The sequence below is a fragment of the Podarcis erhardii genome (genome assembly GCF_964252035.2).
Source record: "Podarcis erhardii genome assembly, chromosome: 9".
NCBI classification, from domain to species: Eukaryota; Metazoa; Chordata; class Lepidosauria; order Squamata; family Lacertidae; genus Podarcis; species Podarcis erhardii.
The window spans coordinates 80,739,788-80,766,843 of record NC_138512.1 but is presented as its reverse complement, the minus strand read 5'-3'; the positions used below and the strand labels follow the sequence as shown (position 1 = coordinate 80,766,843).

Sequence of the window (27,056 nt, the reverse complement as noted above, 5' to 3'; positions counted from 1 at the left end):
TTCCCTTGTCCAATTTGCCGCTTGATTAGCTCCGCGCCTGTTTCCTGACACTCGCCGCTGTTGGTCTTAATTTCCTTTAAGTAGTGATTAATTACTCTTCCTCTCCCGCGTCCATCTCCTCCCCTCCTGCCACCAAGCATTTGCATATTAATCAAATCTGCCTTTGATGGCCTGACAGGCGAGAGGGGTGGGGGGGTTAGCGAGAGGCAAAGGCGGCTCCTCCCCCCCCCGTCCAAGCGCCCTTCCCCGGGACCGGGACGGACGACGGCCGTCGGGGAGGAACCTGGCGTAGGAAAAACAAGAACCACCCCGAGGAGGAGGAGGACAGAGTTTGGGGCTCCTTCTGTGCTGAGTCCAAAGCTATGGATTTGAGGGACCCCCCCCCGAAACTGAGCCCCTGGAGGAGGAGGACCGAAGAGACTCCCCCTCGCTCTTTGCAGGGCAACCCGACGGGGAGCACGGAAAGCCGAGCGAACTGCATCTCCCCGGGCGCCCGGCTGCAACCCTTGCCGGGGATTTGGTCTTCTCGCCCGAGACTCCGGGCCGCCCCCTCGGGGGAGCCGCCGTTGGAACCGGGAGCGGGTCCCGAGGGGCGTACCAGGCCGACTTCGACGGGGCGGGAGCCCTTCCTTCGCTTCCCCCGCCCGGCGCCTCCAGGAGGAATGGAGGCAAGGCGCGCATTCCCAGAGGCTTGCGCTGCGGGGCCTCTGAGCGCATGCAGAGTGCGCGTCCCGGGGGAAGAAAGCGCGCTTCGCAGGGCGACTGGCCCGAGAGGAACGCGCCCCCCGCTGCCCGAGGGAGGAAGCGCCGCCTTCCCAGCGCGCGGAGCCCAGTTGGCCGAGGCTGATGGGAGATGTCGTCTGATTGATTGATTGATTGATGGCATTTGTATCCCCCCTATTCCTCCGAGGAGCTTAAGGCGGCGGAGGTAGCTCCCAATAGCTGGAAGGCACCGATCTGGGGAAGGCGAGGAGGAAGAGGAACGAGGCAGCTCAGCGGCGCAGCTTCGCCCTTCGAGGGCTGTCGAACTTCTGCCGGCAAAATCAGTTCACTCCGCCCCCCTAGAAGACACCCCCTCGGCCGCTTCCATCAGAGGATCCAGCTCTGCCCCGGTGACACAGAACAGCTGTTCCACTTCTGCAAGAACCTGCACTTTGGAACTCCTTGCCACTTGAAACAGGCAGACGCCTCTTTCCCGCTCCTGATTCAATCTTAGTGTTCAGACAAGCCTACCCAAGGGTTTGAATGTTTTCAGCCTATTTTAACATTTTGAAAGCTTTAAATGACTTGCTAATTTTTCTTTTTGATAATTTTACCCTTTTTGTAAAGTGCTGTTTTTTTAAAAAAAAACAAAACCCAAATTTATGCAGCACATAAATTTCATGGAATAATAATTTTAAAATTAAGGTGAGCTGCATACGCTCCCCAAGATGGAAGCAGGGAGAAGTCTGTCCCCTAAGAGCACCCATTAGTTCCTGTGAGCTCCTGCCCTCTTGGGCAGTTCTGTGACCACCTTGCGCCACCAGCTGTGCCAGCCTCTCCGAAGCATGCCAGGAATCCAGACGCTCTAAGCGGGGGAGAGAGAGCAGCCCGGTGGCTTCAAAGGGCGCTGGGCTGTTCATATTTCCGCAGCTGCCGGGGATTCCTGCCCTGGGAACGGAAACCCACAAGCACCTGAAACGGAGCCCCATGAAATTGGGGGTGGGAAAAGCAGGAAGAGGCGGAAGTGGCCGCAGCTGCCGGACTCAAAGAGAGAGAACTCCCAACTGTGGCAGTGCCCAGCTTGGGGGGGGGGGGCAGCAAGCAGCTCCCTAAAACGGGGCAGCTGCGTCGGCTGCTCTTTCAGCACAAGGCTGGCAAGACTCACGCTTATGGGTCCCAAAGGGGGAGCGGTGTCTGTCGAGCCAGAGGGGTCCAAAGCAAACCAGGGGTTAGCAGGACGGGGTGGGGACCCTCCAGCCGGGGGCAGTTGCCCCCGAGCAAAATACTTCTAACTAAAGACCCACAAGGGAGGGAGAGCAAAGGGGCCCAGGTGCATGGAGGTGCTGCAAGTGAGCCCAGGAAGATGCCTTAGGCCAAGTCTGAGCATCTCACTTGGTCTTGCTTGACTGGCAGCAGGTTTTGGGCAAGGAGTCTCTGCCAAGTCTACCTGGAGATGCCAAGGGATGAACCAGCCACCTGTGGTCCTTGCCCCATGGCACAGGAGTTGGGGCAATGGAGGAGGAGGACATGGTAAACATGGGTTCTGTCCCCCCCCCCGCTGGCTTTGGCCTTGAAGCTGCTCCCATGAGCTGCCCTACCTTGCAGGGGGGTTGTGAGAGATGTGGCACCTTGAGCTCCTTGGATTACATGGTGGGATATTATACGTTGGAAGCCAGCCTTAGACGCAAGGGCAAGGAGAGGGGGAGGAAGATCTGGGAGAGGAAGTGGCGAGGGGGGGGGAGATGAAAGGAAGGGCAGAACTTCAGACCAGAGAGAGCTGCAAGCACAAGACCTTGAAGCTGGTGGGTCAAAGCAGGAGGAGGAGGGTCAGTGTGGGGACCAGAGGAGAGGCCAGGATTGGGGAAGCAGAGAGAGATCTTGGGGGAAACGGCAAGGAGAGCCCCAGACCATGATCAGCATGTGGGGAGAAGGGAGTTGAGGAGGGAGGCTTGCCGAAGCATATGGAAACCCGGCCATGGTCTCTCCCATAGCTGTCAACTTTCAGATTTGAAAATAAGGAATCAGCAGCTTCAAAAATAAGGGATCAACAGCCTCACCTGTCCCGGGGACAGACTATGGGATATCTAACAATCTGAAATAGCGGCGGAAAGCAGCGGGGAACAGCGCTGGAATAAGGGAATATCCTGCAAAAAAAGGGAAGGTTGACAGCTCTGGTCCCTCCAGGAGACCACGGAGACGAGGGTGTGAGTGGGCCTCCACTGATGGGAAGCAGCCCAGAGAGAGGGGAAAGGGGTGCCAAGGGGGGCAGGGTTGGCCTCACACCCCCAGCCGCTCGTGCTCCCTTTGTGGCAAAGCCCTGAACTCATCTGGCTCAGATTCTGGCAGAATGAGCAGCCCTCTCTCACGAGTGCGCCTCTTACGAAAGGAACCGGCCGGCTTTTAATGAGTTTATTGTGAACAGTGTAAAAACCACGTGGCAGGCACAAATCCCTGAACACAATGAGCAGAACCCAAAGGGCAGGGGGAGAACGCTCCTGCCTTCTGGGCCCCACAAACGAGGGGGCACCCCAAGGCCACCCACCAGCAACACCAGCCCCACACCCTCAGGCAGGGGGACCCACACACAGACAACTTCCTGCCCTCCCCGTTCTCACCAGGACCTAGTGCACAGGGTTCAGGGAGGGGCAGGGCTCAAAGGAACCGGAGCAGAAGAGGACTTCAGCCCCACAGAGGCAGTAGAGTTGGGGGGGGGGCCTGAAGAGGCAGCTGCCTGCCCTACTGCAGGTGCATCATTCCACACATGGTGGGGGCAGATACCTGCTTTGGAGAATGGAGGGCTCCCAAGAGCACCAGGAGGGCAGAGACCCCCCCAACCGCCCCAGTCCTCGGCCTCAGTTTCGCTGGTCTGCATCTGGTCTCATCAGAAGCCAGAGGGAGGACAGAGGGAGGTCAAATGGCCAGTGGCAGACTTGGAGAAGACAGAGGCCACAGCCCACCCAGCAGTCCCACGTGCCTGGGGGGCTCCCACAGGCAACTGCGCTTGTGTCCACCACCACCAGTCCCCCCCCCCGACCCGCAGGAAGGGTGCAGCCGACAGGCCTGTCCCCACATCTTCAGCATCTTCAGCCGCAAGGGGCCCAGCTGGGCTGTCGGCTTACAAGCACAGCAACTTCTCTGCCGAGGTGTTTCACTGAGGGAGGTGGCCGAGGCGGCGGAGCCAGGAGGAGCTCCGGAAGGCGGGAGGTCCCAGAGGAGTCTCCCTGGAGGAAGAGGAGCCGGGAGAGGGGTTGTTGCTTCCTGGAGTGACGCTGCTCCCACTGGCACCCCTCTTCGCCCTCGCAAGGCCCAGACCTGCCCCTCCTGCCCACCACACCCCTCTCCTGCAGCCCCTCCATCCATCAGGGGACGGCAGGGCATCCTGCCCATGTTGCCAGCTCCCTTTCTGCACCCCTCCTTCTGCGCCCAAAGCCCCGCAGAGGGAGAGGCAGCAGGAAGGCCTCAACATCCACCCGGCTCCCTTACGGCAGCCTGAAACGGCCGGCCGCTCTTCATGCCCGCAACAGGCACTGCCCACCTGCTGCCTACCGCTTCGGAGGCACCGCCTGCTGCTGCTGCCAGGTGCTGCCAGGTGCCTTGACCAGGGGAGGGGTGGCGTGCACCGGGTGCTTCAGCTGCAGGACGAGGTGGCAGCCTCTGACTTCCACACCCTGGGAGGGAAACACAGCAGACCCTTTGTGGCCACAGCTGGGGGGCAGGAGAAAGCAATGCTCCCCCCCCTTAAGGACAGGGGGGAAGCTCCTCACCTGCAACGCCACATAGGCTTCCTCAGCCGCTTTCCGGCAGGTGTAGTTGACGAAGGCGCAGAACCTTCGTGGGAGGCAGCGGATGGAGTCAATGGGCCCAAACCTGTGGCCCAAGGAGAGTCGGTGTCAGCCAAGCTGGCCGGCCTCCAAGCGATGGAGGATTGGGGGCTTTTGGAAGCAAGGCTCCCTTCCCGGTTTGGGTCAGCTGAAGCCCCGAGGAGCCAGGGGAGGGCGGAAGGAGGGGCATACTCACGGCTGGAAGTGGCACAGCAGGACCTCCTGGGTGATGGCGGGCGTCAGGTTCCCCACCCACACGGGAAACCTCTCCCTGGGAGAAGAGCACACCCGTCACCCACAGGCGCCAGGGGGGCCAGGGGACGCTCAGCTTGCCTATGCTTCCCACCGGCTCGCCCTGCTCCCTCCATCCCAACCCACAGCTCGCTTGGAGCTCGCAAATCCAAGGCTTCCGCCCCACTCAAGTCCATTGGGGGCAACTCCCTGTGGAGCCCCCAGGCTCCTCCCCACCTGCTCACTGGCCCATGTGGGACATGGCAGCCAGGAGCAGGAAGGCCAAATGCCGCCAGGCAGGAGGCAGCTGGGACCCAGCCCCTGCCCCCCTTCTTGGGCAGCCTGAGCAAGTGGCCAAGGCTGGAGCGGGAGGGGAACTCCTTCCAGCTCATGTCGGGGTCGGCATTTTTGAAGGACAGAAAGCACTGGTTTGAAGTGTCAAGGTCTTTTCTATTCTATTTGATTCAAGAAGGTTCTGGAACTTTCTCTGTGTGATGCAAGCTGGAAGTTTCCATTCTGCCAGGAAACAAGCAGAAGGTTCCTGATGTTTGGGGTTAGGCCTTCAGAGAAGCCGAGTTCAGCTTATCTCTTTCTCCCAAGGTCACACTTCCTAGAATAACAGCCCAGTATTATAGCCTGGGTTTCACTTTCTCTTTCCTTCTTGGTTCTCTCTACTTTGTTTCCTGTGTGGTGATCTGTTCAGAATACAGCATGTTTAAGTGCTAAGTTTTTAGTCTTATTGTAAGTTTAAGTTAAGGTTTTTGCTGCAACTATCCCAACCCAGAAGAGTTGGATTCGTGAACTGTTATGCTCATTTGCCTTTAGCAAATAATACTGGATGAAGCTGACTGAGTCTGGTCTATTTCGGGAACCCTGCATTAATAAAAGTAATAGTAATAATAATAATTTATACCCCGCCCATCTGGCTGGGTTTCCCCAGCCACTCTGGGCGGCTCTCAGCAAAATTAATGATAATGATAATAATAATAATAATAATAATAATAATAATAAAGCGATAAAACACCAGACATTAAAAGCTTCCCTAAACAGGGCTGCCTTCAGATGTCTTCTAAAAGTCAGAGTTGTTTATTTCCTTGACATCTGGTGGGATGGCGTTCCACAGGGCGGGCACCACCACCGAGAAGGCCCTCTGCCTGGTTCCCTGCAACCTCACTTCTTGCAGGGAGGGAACCGCCAAAGGGCCCTCGGCGCTGGACCTCAGTGTCCGGGCTGAACGATGGGGGTGGAGACGCTCCTTCAGGTATATTGGGTCGAAGCTGCATTGAGTTTAAGCTTTGTTTACTCTGCTAACTAAGTATTGTGACTTGTTCTGGATCATCACAGAGCAAAACCACAACTGGGCCGCATTGCTTTCAAGGCAACCTTCTGAGGGCTACAAGCTGGTTGTGGATGGGGCCACAGGCAAAGATGAGCCAATTTTTTTTTTTGTAAAGTTCTTTTGATTTCATTTTATAATGCATACAAAAACATCTAGTTTTTAACCTTTGCACACTAGGCTGATTTTGTACGCGCTCAGCCACCGCTCTCAGAAGCTGTCTGGATGCTGCAGTCCCGAAAGGGCCTGGAATGCAGAAGAGGCATCAAAGGAGCCTGGGCTCACAGTGTCCATGTGGTCCGAGTGCTGGACTGGGAGCAGGGAGAGAGCAGGCTTCAGATCCCCCCCACTCAGCCATTGAGCCCCCTGGGGGACCTTGGGGGGGCCAGACATTTGCTCTCTGCCTCAGCTACTTCACAGGGCTGTGGTGAGGATAAAATGGGGACGAGAACCAACACCTCCTTGGAGGAAAGAAGGGGGGGATGTTAGGATCGGGTTCCATTCCACCTTAAACGGGTCAGGCATGGCTGTTGGGTATCACACGCCTGTTTACTTCCTGCCCTGTCTCCTGGGAACTTCCGTTGTGTGTTGCTTTTGCTATACAGCGGTACCTCTAGAGGCGAACAGGATCCGTTCCGGAGCCCCGTTCGCATCTAGAAGCAAACGTAACTAGCAATGGCACATCTGCGCACGCACTCGTCGCTTTTCGCCACTTCTGCGCATGACGTCATTTTGAGCGTCTGCACATGTGCAAGTGGCGAAACCCGGAAGTAATGCGCTCCGTTACTTCCAGGTTGCCGCGGAGCGCAACTCAAACGCGCTCATCCCAAAGCACATTCAACTTGAGGTATGACTGTACTGCTGTTTTGCTGGACACGAAGGCAAGCAGACATGTTTTCCTTTGTTCCTGAGCTATGCTGAATAAAATGCTCTTCATTTTGCTTGCACATCTCTCTGTCCGCCTCTTCTGCTCTGAGGTGATTTACACTCTCTGCTGACAGACCGTGCACGAGTCTCTAAACGTATCTAAGGCTCGTGTTGCTGACTGATGCTGTTCCACCGGAGACCGGTGATCGTCCGGAGCCAGCTGGGGGCCTGCCTGATGCCCCCGTCTCCCCGGCAGTATCCCAACAGGGTACAAATGTTCTGGGGAAAGCAGCATGCCCTCGGGTTCGGTGAAAGCCCAGCCTCACCTCACAGCCACAGCCCTGAGACCTCCCCCCACCCCACCCCCGTGGCCTTACCTGACTGGGGCCTGCGCAGCTAATGGCAGCAGCCCTTTGCCCTGAGAGCTGGTGATGGTGAGAGGTGCCAGGTGCCCTCTGGCCTGGGAGATGCTTCTGACGGGATGCCCACCTGGCTGCTCACCTTGCCAAGAAGGAAGCGGGAGGAGAGGAGGGGAGAGGGAGAGAGGAGGAAGAGGAGGAGGGAGAAATGCATTAGGACCAGCAGGCTCAACGCCCCACTGCTCACGCGCCGGGTGCTGCCAGCCCATGGGCTGCTTGCGATCCCTGCCCCTGGCGGCTCCCCACAATCGCCGCCGGGTTTCTGTCACGTGTGGACTGAAGGAGCTGCCCCACTGAGAGCCCTCTTACCAGTGGGGGGCAAGGAGGATTCTCTGGCACGGACGTTCCACTCGGGAGGGTAGGAGCCAAAACTGTTTTCCTGTCCAAAGAAAAATATCGTTTGCTTTACTTGTATGCTACAGTGTTTGTTTTTTTAAAAAATGTATTTTTATTAAAGGTTTCTTAGTTGACAAAAATACACGCGTTGTCTCTTTTTTTTTAAGTTGTGTTTTCTACAGATCGGTTTCATTTGTTGTGGGGCATCAGCGTTACACACGCTACTTACCATGTTTTGGTGATTAACAAAATTGAAATTGAAATACTTTATTGTGACTTGTACAACTTGTATACAGTGAGATTACACGAGCACCCCCTACCCAGCTCTCTTAGTTTTAATTCCCCTTGTTTACTGACACACACACACCAAACCCCAAAGTCAGTTGCCCTGTTGTCATCTTTTCATTCAGCAGCCTAACAGCCCACGGATAGAAGCTGTTCTTTACCCTGTTGGTGCGACTAATCCTGCCTCTATATCTTCTGCCTGAGGGCAGGAGATCAAGAAAGTGCCAGCCAGGGTGTGAATCATCCCTGAGAATTTCTCTCACTCTCCTGAGGCAACCTTCTTCCGCTATTTCATCCAGCGGATTCACGGGACAGCCCATGATATCTTGTGCCGTATTCACCACCCTCTGTAGGCACTTCCTATCAGTTGATGTCAAACCAGCGTCCCACACCGTGATGCAGTATGAAAGGACACTTTCTATTGTTGACCAGTAGAAGAAGATCATCAGATGTTGATTGACATTGTTCGTCCGCAAGACTCTGAGGAGATGGAGTCTCTGTTGGGCTTTCTTAACCACCTGGGTTGTATTGATTTTCCAAGTAAGGTCTTCACTGAGATAAACTCCTGGGAATTCAAAGGAAGAGACTCTCTCCACACAGCCCTCCCCGATGTACAGCGGGGCTAGTTCTCCCCTCTTCCTCCAAAAGTCCAACACCATCTCCTTTGTCTTGCTGATATTAAGGTGCAAGTTGTTCCCTAGGCACCATGTAGATAAAATCACAGCACTGGCAGAGCTGGAAGGGACCCTGAGTCATCTCGTTCAATCCCCTCCAACGTAGGAATCTCTAGCTGAGATTCCTCCAAGAAAGGAGAGTCCACCACCTCTCATGAGAGTCCCTTCCACTGTCAAACAGCTCTTACCCTCAGAAAGTTCTTCCTGGTGCCCAGAAATCTCCAGTGTCGCAATGGGGCCCGCGCCAGTAGCAGAACGTGCCTACTAGCGCTGCTCTCCACCCCACTGAGACCCCCTTCTTTCTCAGGTGGCTTCCTTCGCCCAATCCCCACAGGTGCCCTGACCTGTGCAAACTATCTCTGCCGAGCTGCCCTCCTGGATCCCGGCGGCCCCAAGCCAGGCTGCAGCTCTGGGCACCCTCTCCTTAAGGGCACGGAGGACTTGGCCTCCAGCTCAGCTCACCAGCAGAAGCTGAACCCGGCACTTCTCCAGCTGGACGGCGGCATCTCCACGGAAGCCGTCAAAGTGCAGGAGCTCCTCAAAGGTCCTCACGGCCTCTGCGTAACGCTGGTGGGAGGGAAGAAGAACGGTCGCTATCCAGTCTCACCGGGGAGGCCACCCGCCCAGCCTTGCCCCACCCGTTTCACCCCTACCTTGAGGCCCATGAGGGCCTTGCCCTTGCGGAAGAGGCCTTTGGGCCAGCCGGGGTGGAGGCTGAGGGCCACCTGGGCGTCGCGCAGAGCCTCCGCATAGCACCGCAGCCTCTCGTAGCAGAAGGAGCGATTCCCAAAGAACCTGGCGGAAGGGGAGGGAGAGGGTGAACATGTGGGCATCCAAGGAAGCCAAACGCTGGAGAAAAGGAAGTCTAAGTAGCACAGAAACTACGGAACTGGCTCCCGCAGGAGGCAGAGAAAGCCCCCAAATTGAGTCGCTTTAACAAGACAAAAGGTTGGAGGAGAGCGATCAAGAGCCAGTGGCAATGACAGCTAGGCTCCTTCTCCGCAGATGGAGGCTGCAATGCCTCTGAAAATCAGCTGCTGGAAACCGAAGGAAGGAAGAGTCGCTCTTGGGTGCGAATCCTGCTTCCAGCAGGCATCTGGATGGCCGTGGGCTAGACGAAACAGTGGCGTGATCCTTATTCAGGCTCTGCTCACTGTTCCATCTGTCTCAATCTGCCATAGCTCTCTAGGGATTCAGAGAAGGGCCTTCCACAAGCCCTGCTTTGAGACGCCGCAGTTTGAACCCGGAACCTTCTGAACCTACCACGGAGCTACAGCCTTACCTGGAGTCACGTAGTGGGCAGTCCCAGGGCTCGGGGGCAGCTTTCTACTCAGCCAGCTTAATGGTCCAGGGAAGTGCTTTTCCAGATCCTGCCCCTGATCCTGCCAGATCCCCAGAGGCCCCCCCAGACAGCCCCCTCCGGCTGTACGGAAGGGCAGAGGACTCTGGCACAGCTCCCCCAGCCATGCTCAAGGGAGGGGACCTCACCTGCCCCAGGGCTCACCGGTATTCCCGCGGGTTGAGTTTGACGGCTTCTGTGAACAGGAGCACGGCCTCCTGGTAGCCCCCCTGCTTGGCAGTCTCGTTGCCGCAATCTTTAAGGGTCATGCAAGAAGCAAGAAGAAAAGGCCATCACAGGAATGGAAGGGAGCTTGCTGAGGACCCGGGTCCAAGGCTTTGCCCCCTGAAGGCTAAGCGCTCCCGCTCAGCACCTCTGAAAAGGGAGGCGGGGGCAGACTGCCAGCACTCCAGGGCAAACACACACCTGCCAGCACCATGCTCTGCTCCACAGGAGTCATCTGGAGCCCAGACTTCGGAACCTGGAAGAAGCAGCAAGGAATGGGGTCTGAGCTCCTGTAATTCTCCTCGAGAGGAAGACTGTGATCAGTGGCCAAAAAACCAAGGCCATGATTCCCCCACCTGCCCTGAATCTTCTACAGAACCAGAATTCTAATCAGAAGTGCCCACGAATGACGAGGATTCCTAATTTGCACAGCTTAGGGGACAGAGAGCAATGGGCCATGTACAAATTAAGTTAGACCAGATCTAATAAATAATAATAATAATATTTTTTTTAATTATACCCCGCCCTTCCCAGTTTAAAAACCGGGCTCAGGGTGGCTAACAACCAATTTAAAACACTTAGCTGTAAAAGCAGCATAAAATACAGTATAAAAACATGAATAGCAATAAAATTCAAAGTTCAGAAATCAATTTAGGGGAAATACATCTAATAAGCATTAGATAATCACCAGGCCTAGCTGGCTGAATTGGTCCTACTTGGGCCAGCGAGGGAAATAGAAGATCAGGCTGAATTCAAACTAAAGGCCAGGCGGAATAGCTCTGTCTTACAGGCCCAACGGAAGGAGGTTAAATCCTGCAGGGCCCTGGTCTCATGGGACAGAGCAGTCCACCAGGTCGGAGCCATCACTGAGAAGGCCCTGGCCCTGGTGGAGAATAGTCTGACTTCCTTAGGGCCTAGGACCTCTAAACTATGGTTCTTCATGGACCTTAGGGTCCTCTGTGGGGCAGACCAGGAGAGGCGGTCCCGTAAATACGAGGGCCCTAAGCCACAAAGGGCTTTAAAGGTCAAGACCAGCACCTTGAACCTGACCCTGCACTCTTCCGGGAGCCAGTGCAATTAATCGACCCAAGTAAGCCAAGTCCATTAGCTTCAATGGAGCAAGCTTCTGCTGCTCCCGAGGGCGGGACCCTAACCAATGGATTCAAATGACAACAAAGGAGACCCCAACCAAATGTTGGAAATAACTGCAATGCAGGGGTTTGGACTAGATGATCCGCAGAAGGTGGTGGACTCTCTTTTGCTGGAGTTTTTCAAACTGCAATTAGATGGTCACCTGTCAGAGATTCTTTAGTTGAGTTTCTGGCACTGCAGGGGGTTGGTCTAGATGAGCCTTGGGGACCCCCTTCCAACTCCACTCTCCAACCTGTCCTCACCTGCTCCTGCTCTTTCACCTCTGGCTCCTTTCTGTCCGGCTGGGCGGCTGCCTTCTCCTTTCTCGGCAGCGGCAGTGGGAGGGGCTTGGAGCCCACCTTGAGACGAGCTTTCGATACGAAAGTGCTGGTCAAATCAAGCTCCTCCTGCAGGCGAGAGACAGGAAAGAGCAACTTTGGGCCACGTCCTGAATCTCTCAAACACCTTCCCTAAAAAAGAGCACTTCCCCAAAGAGAAGCCAGGTCACAAATGCCTCCTCCCCGCACCAAACAGGACCCACATGGAAAGGCTGCTTCCTGTTCCATGGGGCAGGGATGGGCAGAGCCACAAATGAAAGCAGCCTCTCTCGGGCCCCTGACCCTCCATACGCAGCCTGCATCAAGCCAAGGCGAAGAACAGGGAGGTGACAGGGAATCGGGCAGAACGCCTTCCCATCAGATGTCAAAGAAATACAGAACTCTGACTTCTAGAAAACGGCTGAAGGCAGCCCTGTATTTTAATGTTTGGTGTTTCATTGTGTTTTAATTATTTTGTTGGGAGCCGCTCAGAGTGGCCAGAGCAACCCACTCAAATGGGCAGCCTATAAATAATAAAGTTTTTGTTGTTATGAGAAAACAAGTTCTGCCCGGCTTCTTCTTTCCAAAGAACGCAGAAAGAAAATAGCTGCTGTTAGAGGTTGAGCCATACTGGGACCACTGCACACAAGGAAAGAAATATTATTCCAGCCCCACAATACACATTTTTTCCTCACAGGGAATTTCCCCCTAAGCTGCATGTTCTGATGCACAACTAGAAGCGCAGACAAGCCCCAGCTGCACTGAAGAGAACTTCAGGGACGGCACCAGGTTGCCTGCCCAACTTGAGGGGCTGGGTTGTTCTGCCAGACCCACAGGCTCCCTCTTCCCCTTCGCCCCCCTTGCTGAGCCTGTCTCCCTCACAGAGGGAGTGTATGGGTCCCACTTGCCTCCGTTTCCTCCTCTGTGCTCCTGCTGGGACTCCTGCCCGGGGAAGCCATGTTCTCACTGAGGTCCTGGGTGGAGCTCTCCTCTGAATCGGGCCGGGCCGGTCCCAAGGCACTCGGAAGGGCAGCCAGGCAGGCAGAACCTTGCACACCGCTGCTGCTGTTCAAATACTCATCCTGCACAAGGAGAGACACAGCCTGTGAGGGCAGCACGGCGCCACCGGCCTCTGGGGCAAAACCAAGGGGTTTTCTGCAGCAGGCCCTACTGTACAACCCACCTCTGCCCAGGCCAACCCTTTGGACTTTGGAGCTCTATGCTAAATACAAGGCCCTCGCTTGCCAATGAGCTTCCCTGACTGTGGCCCATTTTGCCAGCCTGGAAGCAGCAGGAAGGTTCAAGGCGAGGAGAAGGGTCTCTTCCTGAGCCCTCATTGCAGTTTGCCTGCAGGGAGGTTGTGCGATGCTGCAAATCCACTTTAACTGAGCAACCTGAACCTGCCGGCAAGCAACACAGCAACGCTCTGAAAGGGCTGTGCATCCCCTGTGGCAGATGGGCAAACGTGCAGACCCCCCCCCCCCGGGGCCACTCACTGCCTCAGCTATGCTCTTGGCCATCAGCTCCTGGTCTCGCTTCTCCTGCTTCTTCCGGTCCTTCTGCCTCTGGAAAGAGAAAGCAGCACACGCAATGGGGCCAACGGACGGACACTGAGGCACAAGGACAACCTCTCCCCCAGCGGAGGCCCCCCCACCACGCGGATCGCACAGAGGCAAGCACCTTCTTCTTCATCCTCTTCTTCTCAGCCTTCTTCTTGATGCGCTCCTCTTCGGCAACCAACTCTGCAGCATTCCTCGCCGCTTCCTGAGAAAGATAAGGACAGTGAGACCTTTCAGCATAGTCAAGCAGGTGCGCACAGACACACATCACTGTCCTACCTGTCCCAGCATGCGCTGAGGCTCCCCACAAAAAAGGCAGGACAGAATTCAAGCACGGGCTTCATGGCAGCAGCCCCGTTTAGGGAAGTTTTCAATGTTTAATACTGTATTGTGTTTTAATATTTGGTTGGGAGCCACCCAGAGTGGCTGGGGAAACCAAGCCAGATAGGAAGGGTATGAATAATAATAATAATTATATTATTATTTTCAGGAAGTGCTGTCTGGTCTGGCAGGCAGCAAAGATGGAAAGGACAGCAAAGGAAAGGGGATGGAACCCCCCCCCCCAATTCCTTTCAGAGAAGTAAGTCGGCAGCTAAGGGTGAAATCCAGAGAATGAGGCAAGAGCCATGGGGTTGCAGGAAGTCAAGGGAAGAACCAGCTGCCCCGAGGCAGGCAAGGCTGGAGGAGCGTGAACAGGGACTGGCTGCATGCCTCACCTCAGCTGTGAGCTGCTGCTTCCAGGGCAGGGAAATGCCCAGCAGAGGGCTGTCTTTATTGCCGCTTGCTGGCAGGGCAAAGGCAGAAGGCTTGCAAAGGAAGGATTTCTTAAAGCCACAGAATGTGGCCGGGCTGGCATTCTGGGCCCTCTCTTCCTCCAGTTCCTCCTCGTCGCTCCCCCAGTCATCGTCACTGTAGTCATCATTGGCACAAAACCAGCAAGGCCTGTTGTCCACGTCTGAAGAGAAACCACACAGTGAGCGTGAGGCACGGGGGAACAGTAACCCAGCTGACGCACCCTGGGCGTGGCCTGGGGGAAATACCCAGCAGAGAGAGGAAAGGGGCACCGTTGCCGAGAAAGAAGCAGGCAGGGCAGGCACACAAGGACATGCCCTCTTGTGCCCTTGTCCAGCCCAGAGCGGCAAGAGCTAGCCCTGACTTGGTCTCTGCTCTTATGGCCAGGTCTGAAGCCAGGACTTCTGAAATAGGCTTCGCCTTTGGCTCTGGTGAGCTTCTGGGACAAAATGCGGCAGCTGTGGGGCAGTCCCCAAGCACCTGTCTCAGCAGAGCAGAGCCATCCTGATGCAGAAACATAGAGCAAGAGAGCAAAGCCTGTGGGGTCAGACCAACGGGCTCTCTAGTCCAGCATCCCACTCTCAGGGGGGCCAGCCAGATGCCCCAAGGGAACCTGAGCGCAACACTTGTGATTCCCAGAAACTGCTGCTCAGGGGCATAGAGCTTCCATGGTCAACCCTGTGCCCCCTCCGTTCATTAAACCCACCCATGGTTTGCAAGGTGGGGTTGTCATTTGCTTTGATGCACTCCCTTGACAGTACCTTCAGGACTCAGCAACTCACACCATTTGCCTCTCCACACACACACCCTGTGCAATATCTGTGTGTATATCCTAGAATCCGAGAACTGCAGAGTTGGGTCCCAAGGGTCATCTAGCCCAACCCCCTGCAGTGCAGGAACCCCTGTATACACATCTAGGGGTATTGCTTACAGGGGGTTGGGAGAGGTTGTTGCTGTTATTGCTCTTATTGTTGCATCTTTGGTTTCGGATCTTATGATCTATGTGTAAATTGTTTCCATTTAATAATGTACTTTTTGATGTGTTTTATTTATTGTTTGTGACCTTTGTTACGTTTGTGATTGTGTAAACCTTGTCATGTTCTAAGCTGCTTTGAGCATGGTTTCAACTGGCTTGTGCATCGGCGGGAACAGGCCCAGTAGACGTGAAGGAGCGTCTCCACCCCCATTGTTCTGCCCGGACACCGAAGTCCAGCTCCGAGGGCCTTCTGGCAGTTCTCTCATTGCGAGAAGCCAAGTTACAGGGAACCAGGCAGAGGGCCTTCTTGGTAGTGGCCCCCGCCCTGTGGAACGCCCTCCCAGCAGATGTCAAAGCGATAAACAACTATCTGACATTTAGAAGACATCTGAAGGCAGCCCTGTTTAGGGAAGTTTTTAATGACTGATGTTTTAATGTATTTTTAATCTTTTGTTGGAAACTGCCCAGAGTGGCTGGGGAAACCCAGCCAGATGGGCGGGGTAGAAATAATAAATTACCACCACCACCACTACTACTACTATTCCTCCTGAGAAGAGAAGACTCCCTGGAAAAGACCCTGATATTGGGAAAGATGGAGGGCGCAAGGAGAAGGGGGCGACAGAGGACGAGATGGTGGGACAGTGTTCTCGAAGCTGCCAGCATGAGGGAGGCAGTGGAAGACAGGAGGGCCTGGCGTGCTCTGGTCCAGGGGGGCACCAAGAGGCGGACACCACTAAACGACTCAACAACTACTACTACTACTACTACTACTGTCTGGAAGCCAAGCCGAGGGAGACTGGGCGCTGGGACGCCCCCTGCCCCCCAGGACTGATGCAAGCACGCGGCCCCAGGAGGCTCCTTGGAAAGGGCAGGGGAGAAGTAGTTGTTGTTGTTGTTGTTATTCTTATTATTATTCACCTATGGAAAAGCGGCATACCAATAAAATGCTGCTGCTGCTGCTGCATGTTTGCATGTGCGCGCCCCCCGCCCCCCCCGCCCGCCTCACCTGCGCAACTCAGTCCCGCCTCCGCGTTGGCTTCGTGGAGGAAGAAGGGCACGTGGTCCGCCCCCCGCTGCGCCATCCCGGGCTGGGGGGAGAGGGGGGCGTCAGCGGGGCGGGGGGCTCCTCTCCCTCCCTCCCTCCCGCCCTGCTCGAGGGGGTCCCGGGCGTCTCCCGGAGCCGGACCTGCGGGGAAGCGGGGGAAAGGCAGAGCCCGGCCCGCCCCGCCCCGCCTCCCACCAGCCTCCCGCCCGCTTCCGCCCGGAAACGGAAGTGGCGCCTTTCCTCCGGAAACGGAGAGGCGGGCGCCATCTTGGTCGAGGGAAAGTCACCCCGGGCGCCATTTTGGCTGAGGGCAAGCTCACCCGGCTCTTCTCCTTACGCGGAAGCGGAAGCGGAAAGGGAAGCGAGAGGCTCTGTGAGAGAAATTCTAGCTTCTCCGAAATATATTGTTCCGGAAATCACGGGGGGGGGGGGCACATCTTTAAAGTTAAATCTTACAAATATTATGCCTGAATGTATCCTTCCAACTTGACAGCTCAGGGAAGTCACCTAGCTTTAAAAATAATATAAAATCATCTCCTTTCCCAGTCCAAAGCTATTTTCCCCTTGAAAAAGGACTCCAGAAGGTCCCAGAGGTAACAATTGCTGGGCTCATTGTTAGCCAAGGGAAGCCAAATCTCATCACCAGACTTGGTCTCAGGCTCCAGACAAGCAAAGGAACTTCTATTGCACTTTTGGGTGGTGGATCCTTAAGACATATTTGTCTATGCTCATCTTATACCTGAGTCTTGCCCCGCCATGTCTGCTTAGGCTAATCTGGTACCAAGGACTTGTCTGGACCTGTTTGCCAAGGTTAACCCCTCCCCTTTTGTGACATGTCAGTGATGGAGCAATGATGGAGCTGTGATGTATTTCTGCTGGGGACCACCTCCTTCTATGATGCATGTAGGATGTTTTGGGGGGTGGTCTTGAGCTAAAAAAAAAAGGTAAAAGTTAAAGGACCCATGACAGTTCAGTCCAGTCACGGAGGACTCTGGGGTTGCGGCGCTCATCTCACTTTACTGGCCGAGGGAGCTGGTGTTTGTCCACAGGCAAGAGCTGGGACAGAGCAGCAGGAACTCACGCAGGGATTCGAACCGCCAACTTTCTGATGGGGAAGCCCAAGGCTCAGTGGTTTAGACCACAGCACCACCTGTGTCCCATTGGTCTTGAGCTACAGGGTGGCAATTTCAAAAGTCTATATAAGAGCTTGCACACCAATGTTCCGGGGGGGGGGACTGTTGCAACAGTTCTGGGCCATGCATACTTTTGAAATTGCCTCCCCTTGAAGGAGGTGAGGACAGGTGACCCCACCTAGGCCCGAAGTCACACCCCCCCAAAGCAGGCTCAAAGCTTTTCAAAATCATTTTCTCAGCTAAAAGGCATTAGCTAAGCATCTGCTCTGCTGTAACAAAGGTAGCTGAATAAAACAATGTTTTTTTTCATTTCTCAGGCTAGTTGGCCTTGTTAACCAGATTGCAACTTTCCTTTCCAGGAACTGTGCCACTAGAGCAAGAGAAAGAAACATATCTTGAACACTCTGAAATCCCTTGGCTTCTCACCCCCCCCCCCCTTTCCTGGGAAGAGTCCCAAGACAGGAGCTTTCTGTTCATGCTCAGAGGAAACACATGGGGCAGGACTCCTGAAGAGGAGGAGAAAGGGGAGGGAACTGGAAGGGGAATATATACTCTGTGCAAATGACTGTGGACTCGTGCTTGTTTGTGAACTATCACACTTGCTCCTTCTACCAGTTCATGGATGGTAGAAATAAAGCTTTTTCTCTGAAACTATTCCTTGAGTGTCTGTTGACTCCTGTTACGGCAAAAATCTGGGTGCGAGGCTACTCTGCCACCCAGCTCATCGGACTAAGTCCGTGGGTCCCTGCGGAGGAAAATGAGCTCAGCCGGAGACAGGAGCAAACTGCAGAAGATCCAAGTTTATTGCGCAACAGGTTCAAGGCGAGATTGAACAGTGAGAAAGGGGTGACATGAGTTTTTGAAACTCCCTCCATGTCCCAGAATACAGTGCAAAACACGTCATGAATACATCACAGAAAGGTGGGGTTACACAGATCAGCACTTCAGGAAGGTGGGGGGGGGGTTACACAGATTAACATATGGAGGAGGGAGGGGGGAATATGCAGAGCTGGAGATATGCACAGATAAACACTTCCTGGGGATGAAAAAACAATGGTCTCAAATATGCATAGTCTGCCACCTGACATTGTCTGGAGGAAAGGCTGATCAGAGCAATTTGAAAGGATTAGGGTCTTGACACTTTGCTTGAGGGATTATGCTGGACAGGGGAGATGTGATGGAGTCCTAGAGTAATTGAGCAAACTGGCACGCTGATTTTCTATGAATTTTATAGATTTTAGTCCCTTTTGACAATTGGAAATAAATTGATATATTGTAGCGAAGAAGAAGGTGAAGAAGACATGCCCCCCCCCTCCGTAACAGTCCCCCATTCGGAGATAGATTTGCATTAAAGTTCTGTAAGAACTTGCAAATCTTTTCTCCGCACCCTAAATCTCGGTGAAGGTAGGGGTGCCGTGTGAGTGGGAATAGGCCCTAATGGAAAAGGAGGTGGGTTGAGCAGGGCAACAAAGGAGGGAGCAACACGGACCAATACAATGTATGTGTATGTTATATAGATATGCACTAAATAATAACTTTGTATCTATCGTACTAGATGTGTGGGTTTGTGCAAACCTGAAGGGGACTTGCAAATCATGCCTCTTAAGGCCATTTGCAAGTATAGTAGTGCAGATAGCTGGATATAGGATATCGCATAAAAGGACACCTGTTGTATTTTGTTCAATAGTGGTCTATGCTTTACATTTAGCAGGAAGGTCCACTACTGACTGAAAAAAAAATGCAGTTTGCTTTGTCCCCCGCCATTTTTGTGTTCTCAGGTGTCAAGGTAGCTCTTCTGTGGTCTCACAGTAGTGGCAATCCCTGGTGAATCCACTTAGGGCTTTCATATTAACCATGTTGCCTGGCACTCACCACAGCTGCCACAGGTTTGGACACGTCCTGAGGGAAATGTCCTTGCCTTGGCTTCCTATGGGGTTTTATTATTGGTCTTGCAGTCATGGGAAGTTGCTCACTTGCACTTTAAGGACCAAAAGCTAATTGCAGCCTGGATACACTTGCCCAGTTCAAACTGAGTCCAATTTGAATTTATCTTGCCCCATGGTTCTCAACTCTTCAAACCAATCTGTTAAAAGAAAACCATTCTTAAAAGGGCACTTGTCGAAATAAGTCAATTTAACTGTATAAGGGATCATTCCTGCTAAACCAAAGCATATCCACCTTCATGTATCTTAGAAGCTTCTCCTTGGTAAAGTGGGTTTTAGCACATTTTTTAAAATGGGTAGGGAAGTTGGCAGAGTGCCAGGTGAAACAACGAAATATGGTAATAAATTTATCTAAGTCTAAACATTGGACTACATAATAGCCTGATCTGTTAAAAGGTATAAAATGTATGAGGATCCTCCACTGGGGTGTAAGGAATAAGACATTAGACATAAAACACTTACACACAAAAATAGCCACAAAATAGCCCCCCCATTTGTGGAAATGACACATTTGTCAGACACATTTCAACATTCCTACGTAATAACACATAATACAAAACAAACTAATTAAATATCAGTTGCATATCTTGAGACAATTGGGATATTTTATATATGTATCTTGAGGTTCAAAAGTCAGAAAATGTCCTTGTAATTCAACTCCACCCCCCTTTGTCAGCCCCACTCCCCCCGGCAGTCTATATCCTTTGAAAGAGACATCACTTTGAAACTTTGGTGTCTTCTGTTGTGGTGGCGAAGCCTTTCATTGGATCTGTAATAACACACTTGTAGAAGTGATATCCTGTAAGGGCAGGGTGGACTTAAAAGACACAGTTAAAATAATAATAAAACACACACACACACACACACACACACAATGACCTATGAGGAACCAAAATAAATAAATGCTAAGACACAGAATTTTAAGAAATCTGAAGTAACAATGAAAATAAAAGAGTGTTTCTTGATGTGACCATATCGGCTAGAATGTTAATAGCAAAATACTGGGAAATGACTTAATACCAAGAAAAAAATGAATGGCAATTTAAAGTTGTGCAAGTACCTTGAACTAGCCAAAATGACCGAATTAATAAGAAATGCTCAGGCAAAAGGTAAACAAATACCATTCCACAAACAATGTTTGGTTGTGCTTCGATTAGCTTCATAGACATCATGGAAAAACGGATTAAATAAATGAAAACAGATTATTTGTAACTTAAAAAGTGTCAAAGCCACGAAGAGATGGTGAGGCATCTAATCATAAGCCTGCATTTTTATCAAAGCTTCTATATGTTTAATCAGGGCTTGCATTTTAAAATAAGCTTAAAGATTTTCAAATGTTTCATGCCAGGCAAAAGACCAGCTGCTTAGAAAGAACCTTGGCAATGTTTTCCTCCTGAACAAGGGGCCCCCTGATTTATAGCAGAAAACAATTCTCAAAGTCGTAAAAAAAGGGAGTTACAGACACTGACCTTGCATATTGCAAAGTACTAAATTAAGGGTGGATAAATAGTAAAATAATACCATTTGCCTCCCAGTAAAATGAGCCATATCTTCTTCCTAAGGTTGAAAGGCCAAGAGCAATGGAGAAGCATCTAGCTGGCTGTGAAAGGAGGGGTGTAAACTGAAGAGGCTTCTTTTAAAGCTGTTTTTTACTGAGTTCCTTTTTTACTTTACAAGGGCCTTATTCCTTTTAAAAGGCTACCTATGATAATGTATGAAATATATTAGCTTAAATATATTGGCTTAAATGTAATTATGCAAAGGATTTAAGAAATGCTAGATTCTTATTTCATAGAGTCATATTGCAATAGGAGACCAGAGGGGCAAATGAGCCCAGCCTCCTGCCAGACAGGAGACGCCATCGAGCAATCCTGATATATAGTTGTCAGGCCTTTTTGTTTAGAAACCATCAAATGAAGGAGATCTTTCAATGTTGATGTGAACTCAAGATCCTTGACATCTGTTGAAGATAAAAATTTAAGATTAACCATCTGTTTTAGAAGGCAATAGGGCAAGGAGGGCAAGAGGTGAGCTGGTAATTAAGATTCCTTGTTGAGACATATGTAAGATATATTACTACTTATTTGTCATTTATAGATAAGAATATATAGCTCTTTGTGTTCCATAAAAGGACAGAAGGAAGTGGGTGTATCTCTTGTGATTGGTTCTAGCAAACAGCCAATAGGAATTTCAACCAGGCTGATTGGACAGAGGCAGCCACAGGAGGAGCAAGGGGGCTGGATTAAGGAAATATAAGTGCTGGCCAGAATGGCAGGAGGCCAGGCCAGAGCTTGGTAACCATGTACCACTGAGCCTCTCATTTATTTGTCTGACAAATAAATTACTATTTTAATTTCTCTATTGCTGCGTTGAATATTTCATTCCAGCTAAGCGTTAACCACAAGCAGGGTGCTACAATGGAAGTCACTAATACAGCAGGGATTTCACAGAACAGAAAGAAAGTTAATACAGCAGGGATTTCACAGAACAGAAAGAAAGTTGTTGTGGGAGAAAAAAGGGACAAACACTTTGTTATCAGGGTTCACATATCCTGTTAAAAGGGAAAATTATTTCATGTGAGAAGCCTGTCAGGAAATGCTGTTCCTAAAATGCACACAAACAAAGTCTGTGATTTAAATCCCATTGAGAGGTGGAATTCTTTGATATTTACCTGTGAAAAGAATTTGGCATGTTAAGATTTCAAACTTGGGACACATTAAGGGTGATTTCTCTCAATGGTTCCAAGTTTTTACATAAACTTCCTCCCCCCCCCCCACAGTTCCCCCTCCTTCCTCTCTCTCTCTCTCTCATTTCTTTTCCTATCTTTTTTTTTTTTTTTTTTTGCTGATCTAGTCTCTGTGCATGTGTGGAGTTCATGTCTCAGCAAACCTTTTATACTATTGAAATGTTGCATCTTTTGGCAAAATTAGAATTTGAATAAGGGAAGGGTAAGTAGATTTTAAAAGAGGGTTAGATTTAAAACAAAAGAGAGAAACTCAGCAATTGAAGTATTCACCAACAAAAGCTAGCAATTTCAGCCCAAGCAAAGCGACTGCTTCCTTTATGTACAGGAAAGGGCTAATATCCCTCTGGTCATTCGTGGAACAATGCCGCGCCCTTATATATGGGAAAAAATGGCCAGAGAGTCAGAATTCATAGGATTTTTTATTTTTATTTTTTAACATTCTAAGTTTTTCGGCCTTACCATTTGCAGACAAAAATTTTCCTGCCCCTTTATTTACAGGATTGGTCAAGGCCCATATGTATTTGTCTGATTTTCAAATAGTAGACAAAATGATAAACAAAATGATAAACACTGTAATCACTCAAATGCTTGATATTACCAGTTGTGCTTCAAAACATCACAGCTTCACCTCTCACCTTTTTAAAACTAAAGAGCAAAGCTAGGCTGAATTTCAACTCCATCACCACACCAGAATTTAAGAATTACCCTGCAATGCTTGCGGACACATGTCCTTCCACACAGCCACAAATTGGGAGAGTTGAAAGGGACCCTGGGGTCATCTAGTCCAACCCTCCAAAATAAAGGGTTCACAGCAAGATTTCACAGCAAGATTTGTACTACACACACATACTTATGTACACAGGCACTACTGGGGAAGAGAGCACAATCAGTGCTCCTATCATGTACTAAGGAAGAGGAAAATAAAAATTCCCAACTTTATACAGAACCCTTTAGCAGATCTTGAGATTAGTTTGAGTTTACTTCCTTAGACGTGCAAGTTCCTTAGAGTGCAAGTTCCTAGACAAATGATCTTTAAAGAAAGATTGAAGTGAACATTTTCTTAAGATAGGCAGAGGATCTCTTATAAAGCATAGTTAAAACAGCCATAGATTTGATTTAAAGGGAATACAAAAGTGACAATTTTTCCTGAATTTGCAGAGGAATAGTAAACCTAATCTGAATTTGCAGAGGAATAGTAAGCCTAATCTATGCCCCCCCTTTTGCAGTTTCCTTTAAAGGAAGCTTACTCGGAAGTAAATTTACCTGGCACAGAAGAAGAGAAAAAAAAAAAACCTGAAAGAGACAGAATGAAACAAGGGGGGGGGCATTTTCTAAGAAAAGAGGCCTGATATCAGGAGCCTTACAATAACTCTTCTGTCCAACCAAATCAAAGTTAAAACTGGACTCAGATATTTTCTTAGAAGGAAGACCATACTTTCATAGGCATGTGCTTCATGAAATAAATACACTGCATTTTAGCTTGAGAGAGCAGTTGTGCTCACCTACACTTTTGCAGCAGAAACATCTAATTCACATTAGAAACATTCACATTCCAAAATAGACTGTAGACTCACGATCTGAAAAGTTGCGGCAAAGCAAGAGGTGGGGTAAACATTTGCACCCTTCATTCTCATTTTGTCTTATTTAGGACTGATAAGGTCCAGCATAGCTTCCTTAAATTTAAAATTTTGAAGCAAGCTTGCAGTTTAAACTATGCGCGCTTAAGAAAGGCAGTCTGTCAGAGACAGAAGGAACAAACACACATAACAGACAACATGTAAACACACATATTCTCATATATGTATTAACACACAACACACATAACAGACAACATGTAAACATATATACTCTCGTCCTTTAGTTGGTTATTGCAAGGAGTTGGGCTGCTTCCTTTAGCTTCATTAAGTGAAATTAGTAGGAAGGTCCCACATGGTTTTAAGAGCCTCCTTGCCTCTTCAAACACCACCAGTTAACCAGCCGGCCAACGCAATTCGGGCTTGGCGGAGGCGGTGCTGGCAGGCCAGATTTCAGAACAGAGGTTCTCTAATTTTGCTTCGATAATAATTTGTGGCCAGGAATCGTCTTCCAATACGTGATGACAAATTGGAGAGGAGAGTCAGGGTCCTTCTGAGACTGAGATGGCTTTCTAGAAGCCTTCTTCCCAGAGTGAGCCCGCTCGCGTTTGGAAGCCTGGGTACCCATTTTATGTTTTACGCGTGTCTAGACAGAAAGAGGGAAGAGAAAGGGTGGTAAGGATTGGTATATCTAGGAGATTGATATACTTAATACGGGATTTATAGTAAAGAGGGGTCTTTAGTCGCTTGGCAACTTCCTTAGAGGGTTTTTAAAGAGCTCTAGCTATCCGGTATTTCCTTCCTATTTCCTTAGTCAATAACCTGGGGTCCTTTTCCACTCTGCCGATCCCGCCCAATTCCTCATGGGCTATCCCTCCTGGCAACCTCCTACCTATCGTCAATCTCAGGAAAAGGGGCCCTACTGAACGCCCGCGCCGTGCGGTGCCAGATCGGGTGATCCCTGGATAGAGTTTTGAACCGAAAATCCCCCTTGCTTTTGGAAGCGGGCTCACGCACGATACACGTGTTACGTGGCACCGACCAGTGCGGCTGGGATTGGATAGAAAGCAAGACCACTTCCTGCCCCCTAGGAAGGACGCTCGGGAAGTTCGGAAAAAGAACTCCAACCCCTTGCTTTCAACTGGGATACCCGTTGCGGAGAGTCGGCTATCTTTCAAGTCGGGTCTCTCCGTCTTACTTTCGGACTCCCAATTGGTGTGGCTGGCTGGAGGGTTTTTAGAGAAAGAGATAGAGCTCAGAACCCCCCTTTCGGGTCGAGCAGCAGTCCACGGTCTCTCTCACCAATTGGACCAAGAGACAGGCGAGAAGGAGCGATAGAGAGGAGGGCAGAGAATTCAGTTGCCAGGAGATTTCCACCCCTTTCCCACCAGTGCACTGGATTTTTCCTTTTCCTTATACTCACGTGTCTTCTATGATGATCCCGGGATTGATGAATAAGCCGGCTGGATCCCTCTTTGCTCCCCGGCTGAACTCCTGGGGCTTTCGATTACCGCCCGGAAGATGGCCGGGGGTCCAAAGGATCTTCCCAGGCAAAATGGCCTGGTGCCGGCTGAAGATTTCGGGCCCCCCGGTCAGCAACGCGGGAGAACCGCATGCCCCACGTTGGGGCGCCAACTGTTATGGCAAAAATCTGGGTGCGAGGCTACTCTGCCACCCAGCTCATCGGACTAAGTCCGTGGGTCCCTGCGGAGGAAAATGAGCTCAGCCGGAGACAGGAGCACACTGCAGAAGATCCAATTTTATTGCGCAACAGGTTCAAGGCGAGATTGAACAGTGAGAAAGGGGTGACATGAGTTTTTGAAACTCCCTCCATGTCCCAGAATACAGTGCAAAACACGTCATGAATACATCACAGAAAGGTGGGGTTACACAGATCAGCACTTCAGGAAGGTGGGGGGGGGTTACACAGATTAACATATGGAGGAGGGAGGGGGGAATATGCAGAGCTGGAGATATGCACAGATAAACACTTCCTGGTGATGAAAAAACAATGGTCTCAAATATGCATAGTCTGCCACCTGACATTGTCTGGAGGAAAGGCTGATCAGAGCAATTTGAAAGGATTAGGGTCTTGACACTTTGCTTGAGGGATTATGCTGGACAGGGGAGATGTGATGGAGTCCTAGAGTAATTGAGCAAACTGGCACGCTGATTTTCTATGAATTTTATAGATTTTAGTCCCTTTTGACAATTGGAAATAAATTGATATATTGTAGCGAAGAAGAAGGTGAAGAAGACATGCCCCCCCCTTCCGTAACACTCCCATTTTCCCTTTCCTGGGTGCAATACTTTTTCCCACCCGAGGGCAAAGCCTCATAAGGCTACACCCTGTAGCTCAAGACCCCCCCCCAAAACAACATACATACATCAGAGAAAGAGGTGGTCCCCAGCAGAAATTTGAGTGTGTTGCTTCTCTCCTGTCTGCCAGGATACATGATAATGCCTTAAAGGTAAAGGTAAAAGGACCCCTGACTGTTGGGTCCAGTTGTGGACGACTCGGGTTGCGGCGCTCATCTTGCTTTACTGGCCAAGGCAGCCAATGTTTGTCCGCAGATAGTTTTTCTGTGTCATGTGGACAGCAAGACTAAGCCGCTTCTGGCGAACCAGAGCAGCACATGGAAACGCCATTTACCTTCCCGCCTGAGCGGTCCCTGTTTATCTACTTGCACTTTGACGTGCTTTCGAACTGCTAGATGGGCAGGAGCAGGGACTGAGCAACGGGAGCTCACCCCGTCGCGGGGATTTGAACCGCCGACCTTCTGATTGGCAAGCCAAAGAGGCTCAGTGGTTTAGACCACAGCGCCACCTGCGTCCCGTAATGCCAATACTTAGTTCCTGAATCTCTTACGCATAGTGATAGTGTGCTCAGCTTAACAGATACCTGCCAAACTGTATTTGCAGAGAGGTGCAAGCCTCTACAATCCGGAGACAATTGGAAAGCTTTCCCCATTTCCTTCCTCCTTGCAGAGAAATATTTGAGGTCAATTTGGAAGAGTCAAAATGGCTTCAGGATTGCTCTCCTGTACTGTTTCAGACACTATAATTATGTATGTGTGTTTGCCTTGTATGCATGTGTTTTTGACCTTAGAATTCCTATAACAATCATCCCTCTGGGGCTATAATTTTAATTAAATTGTTTGCCCCACAAATAATATCCTGGTATGTTGTAAATTGATGCCTTTGTGTAAATCTGAAGAGACCTGCATGTCAGGCCTCTTAAGGCTATTCGCAAGTGTAGCTGTGCACATAGCTGGACATAGGATATCACATAAAAATAGCACATGTTGCATTCTCTTACGAAATTACTTGTGGCATTCTAGCACTTTGGGAGAAACATTTTCTCAGTAGTGTTCTATGCTTTTCACTCAGCAGAAAGGTCCAAAAATTATTGTAAAAATGCAGTTTGTTTTGTTTGCCTTTTTTGTGTTCTCAGGTGTCAAACTTGGCCTCCAGGCCCTTGCAAGTTCAGCAGAACTGAGGGGGGAAACACTGGTCAAAAAGTTTTTGGAAGTCTTAAGTACACACCATGTTAACCAGATCACCTCTATCTTTATGCTTTCTGACACTCTCAAAGGAAGGTTCAT

The 27,056-nt window shown here is 50.8% G+C and overlaps 1 protein-coding gene across 1 annotated transcript; it reads right to left on the bottom strand.

The window, feature by feature from the left end:
- Positions 1-3,097: 3,097 nt before the first annotated feature.
- On the bottom strand, positions 3,098-16,127 carry TTC31 (tetratricopeptide repeat domain 31). The gene is made up of 17 exons (XM_081877531.1): positions 16,017-16,127; positions 13,959-14,197; positions 13,364-13,447; positions 13,180-13,248; positions 12,566-12,765; positions 11,908-11,923; positions 11,630-11,836; positions 10,437-10,491; positions 10,176-10,266; positions 9,325-9,466; positions 9,134-9,238; positions 7,686-7,755; positions 7,335-7,458; positions 4,720-4,794; positions 4,467-4,569; positions 4,249-4,370; positions 3,098-3,923 (listed from the first exon to the last, which is right to left on the bottom strand). Exons 1-17 carry the CDS (start codon positions 16,090-16,092, stop codon positions 3,851-3,853), a joined length of 1,851 nt encoding a protein of 616 aa, XP_081733657.1. The 5' UTR covers positions 16,093-16,127; the 3' UTR covers positions 3,098-3,850.
- Between the last annotated feature and the right edge of the window lie 10,929 nt (positions 16,128-27,056).

What these genes read in the sequence shown, in the direction of transcription:
- TTC31 (XM_081877531.1), bottom strand. Translation starts at nt 16,092, where the DNA reads ATGGCGCAGCGGGGGGCGGACCACGTGCCCTTCTTCCTCCACGAAGCC. An exon ending in GGCGGGACTGAGTTGCGCAG is followed by an intron (nt 14,198 to 16,016) that starts GTGAGGCGGGCG and finishes GTTTCTCTTCAG; the next exon opens with ACGTGGACAACAGGCCTTGC. An exon ending in CTCAACCCGCGGGAATACCG is followed by an intron (nt 9,467 to 10,175) that starts GTGAGCCCTGGG and finishes CCCTTCCGCCAG; the next exon opens with GTTCTTTGGGAATCGCTCCT.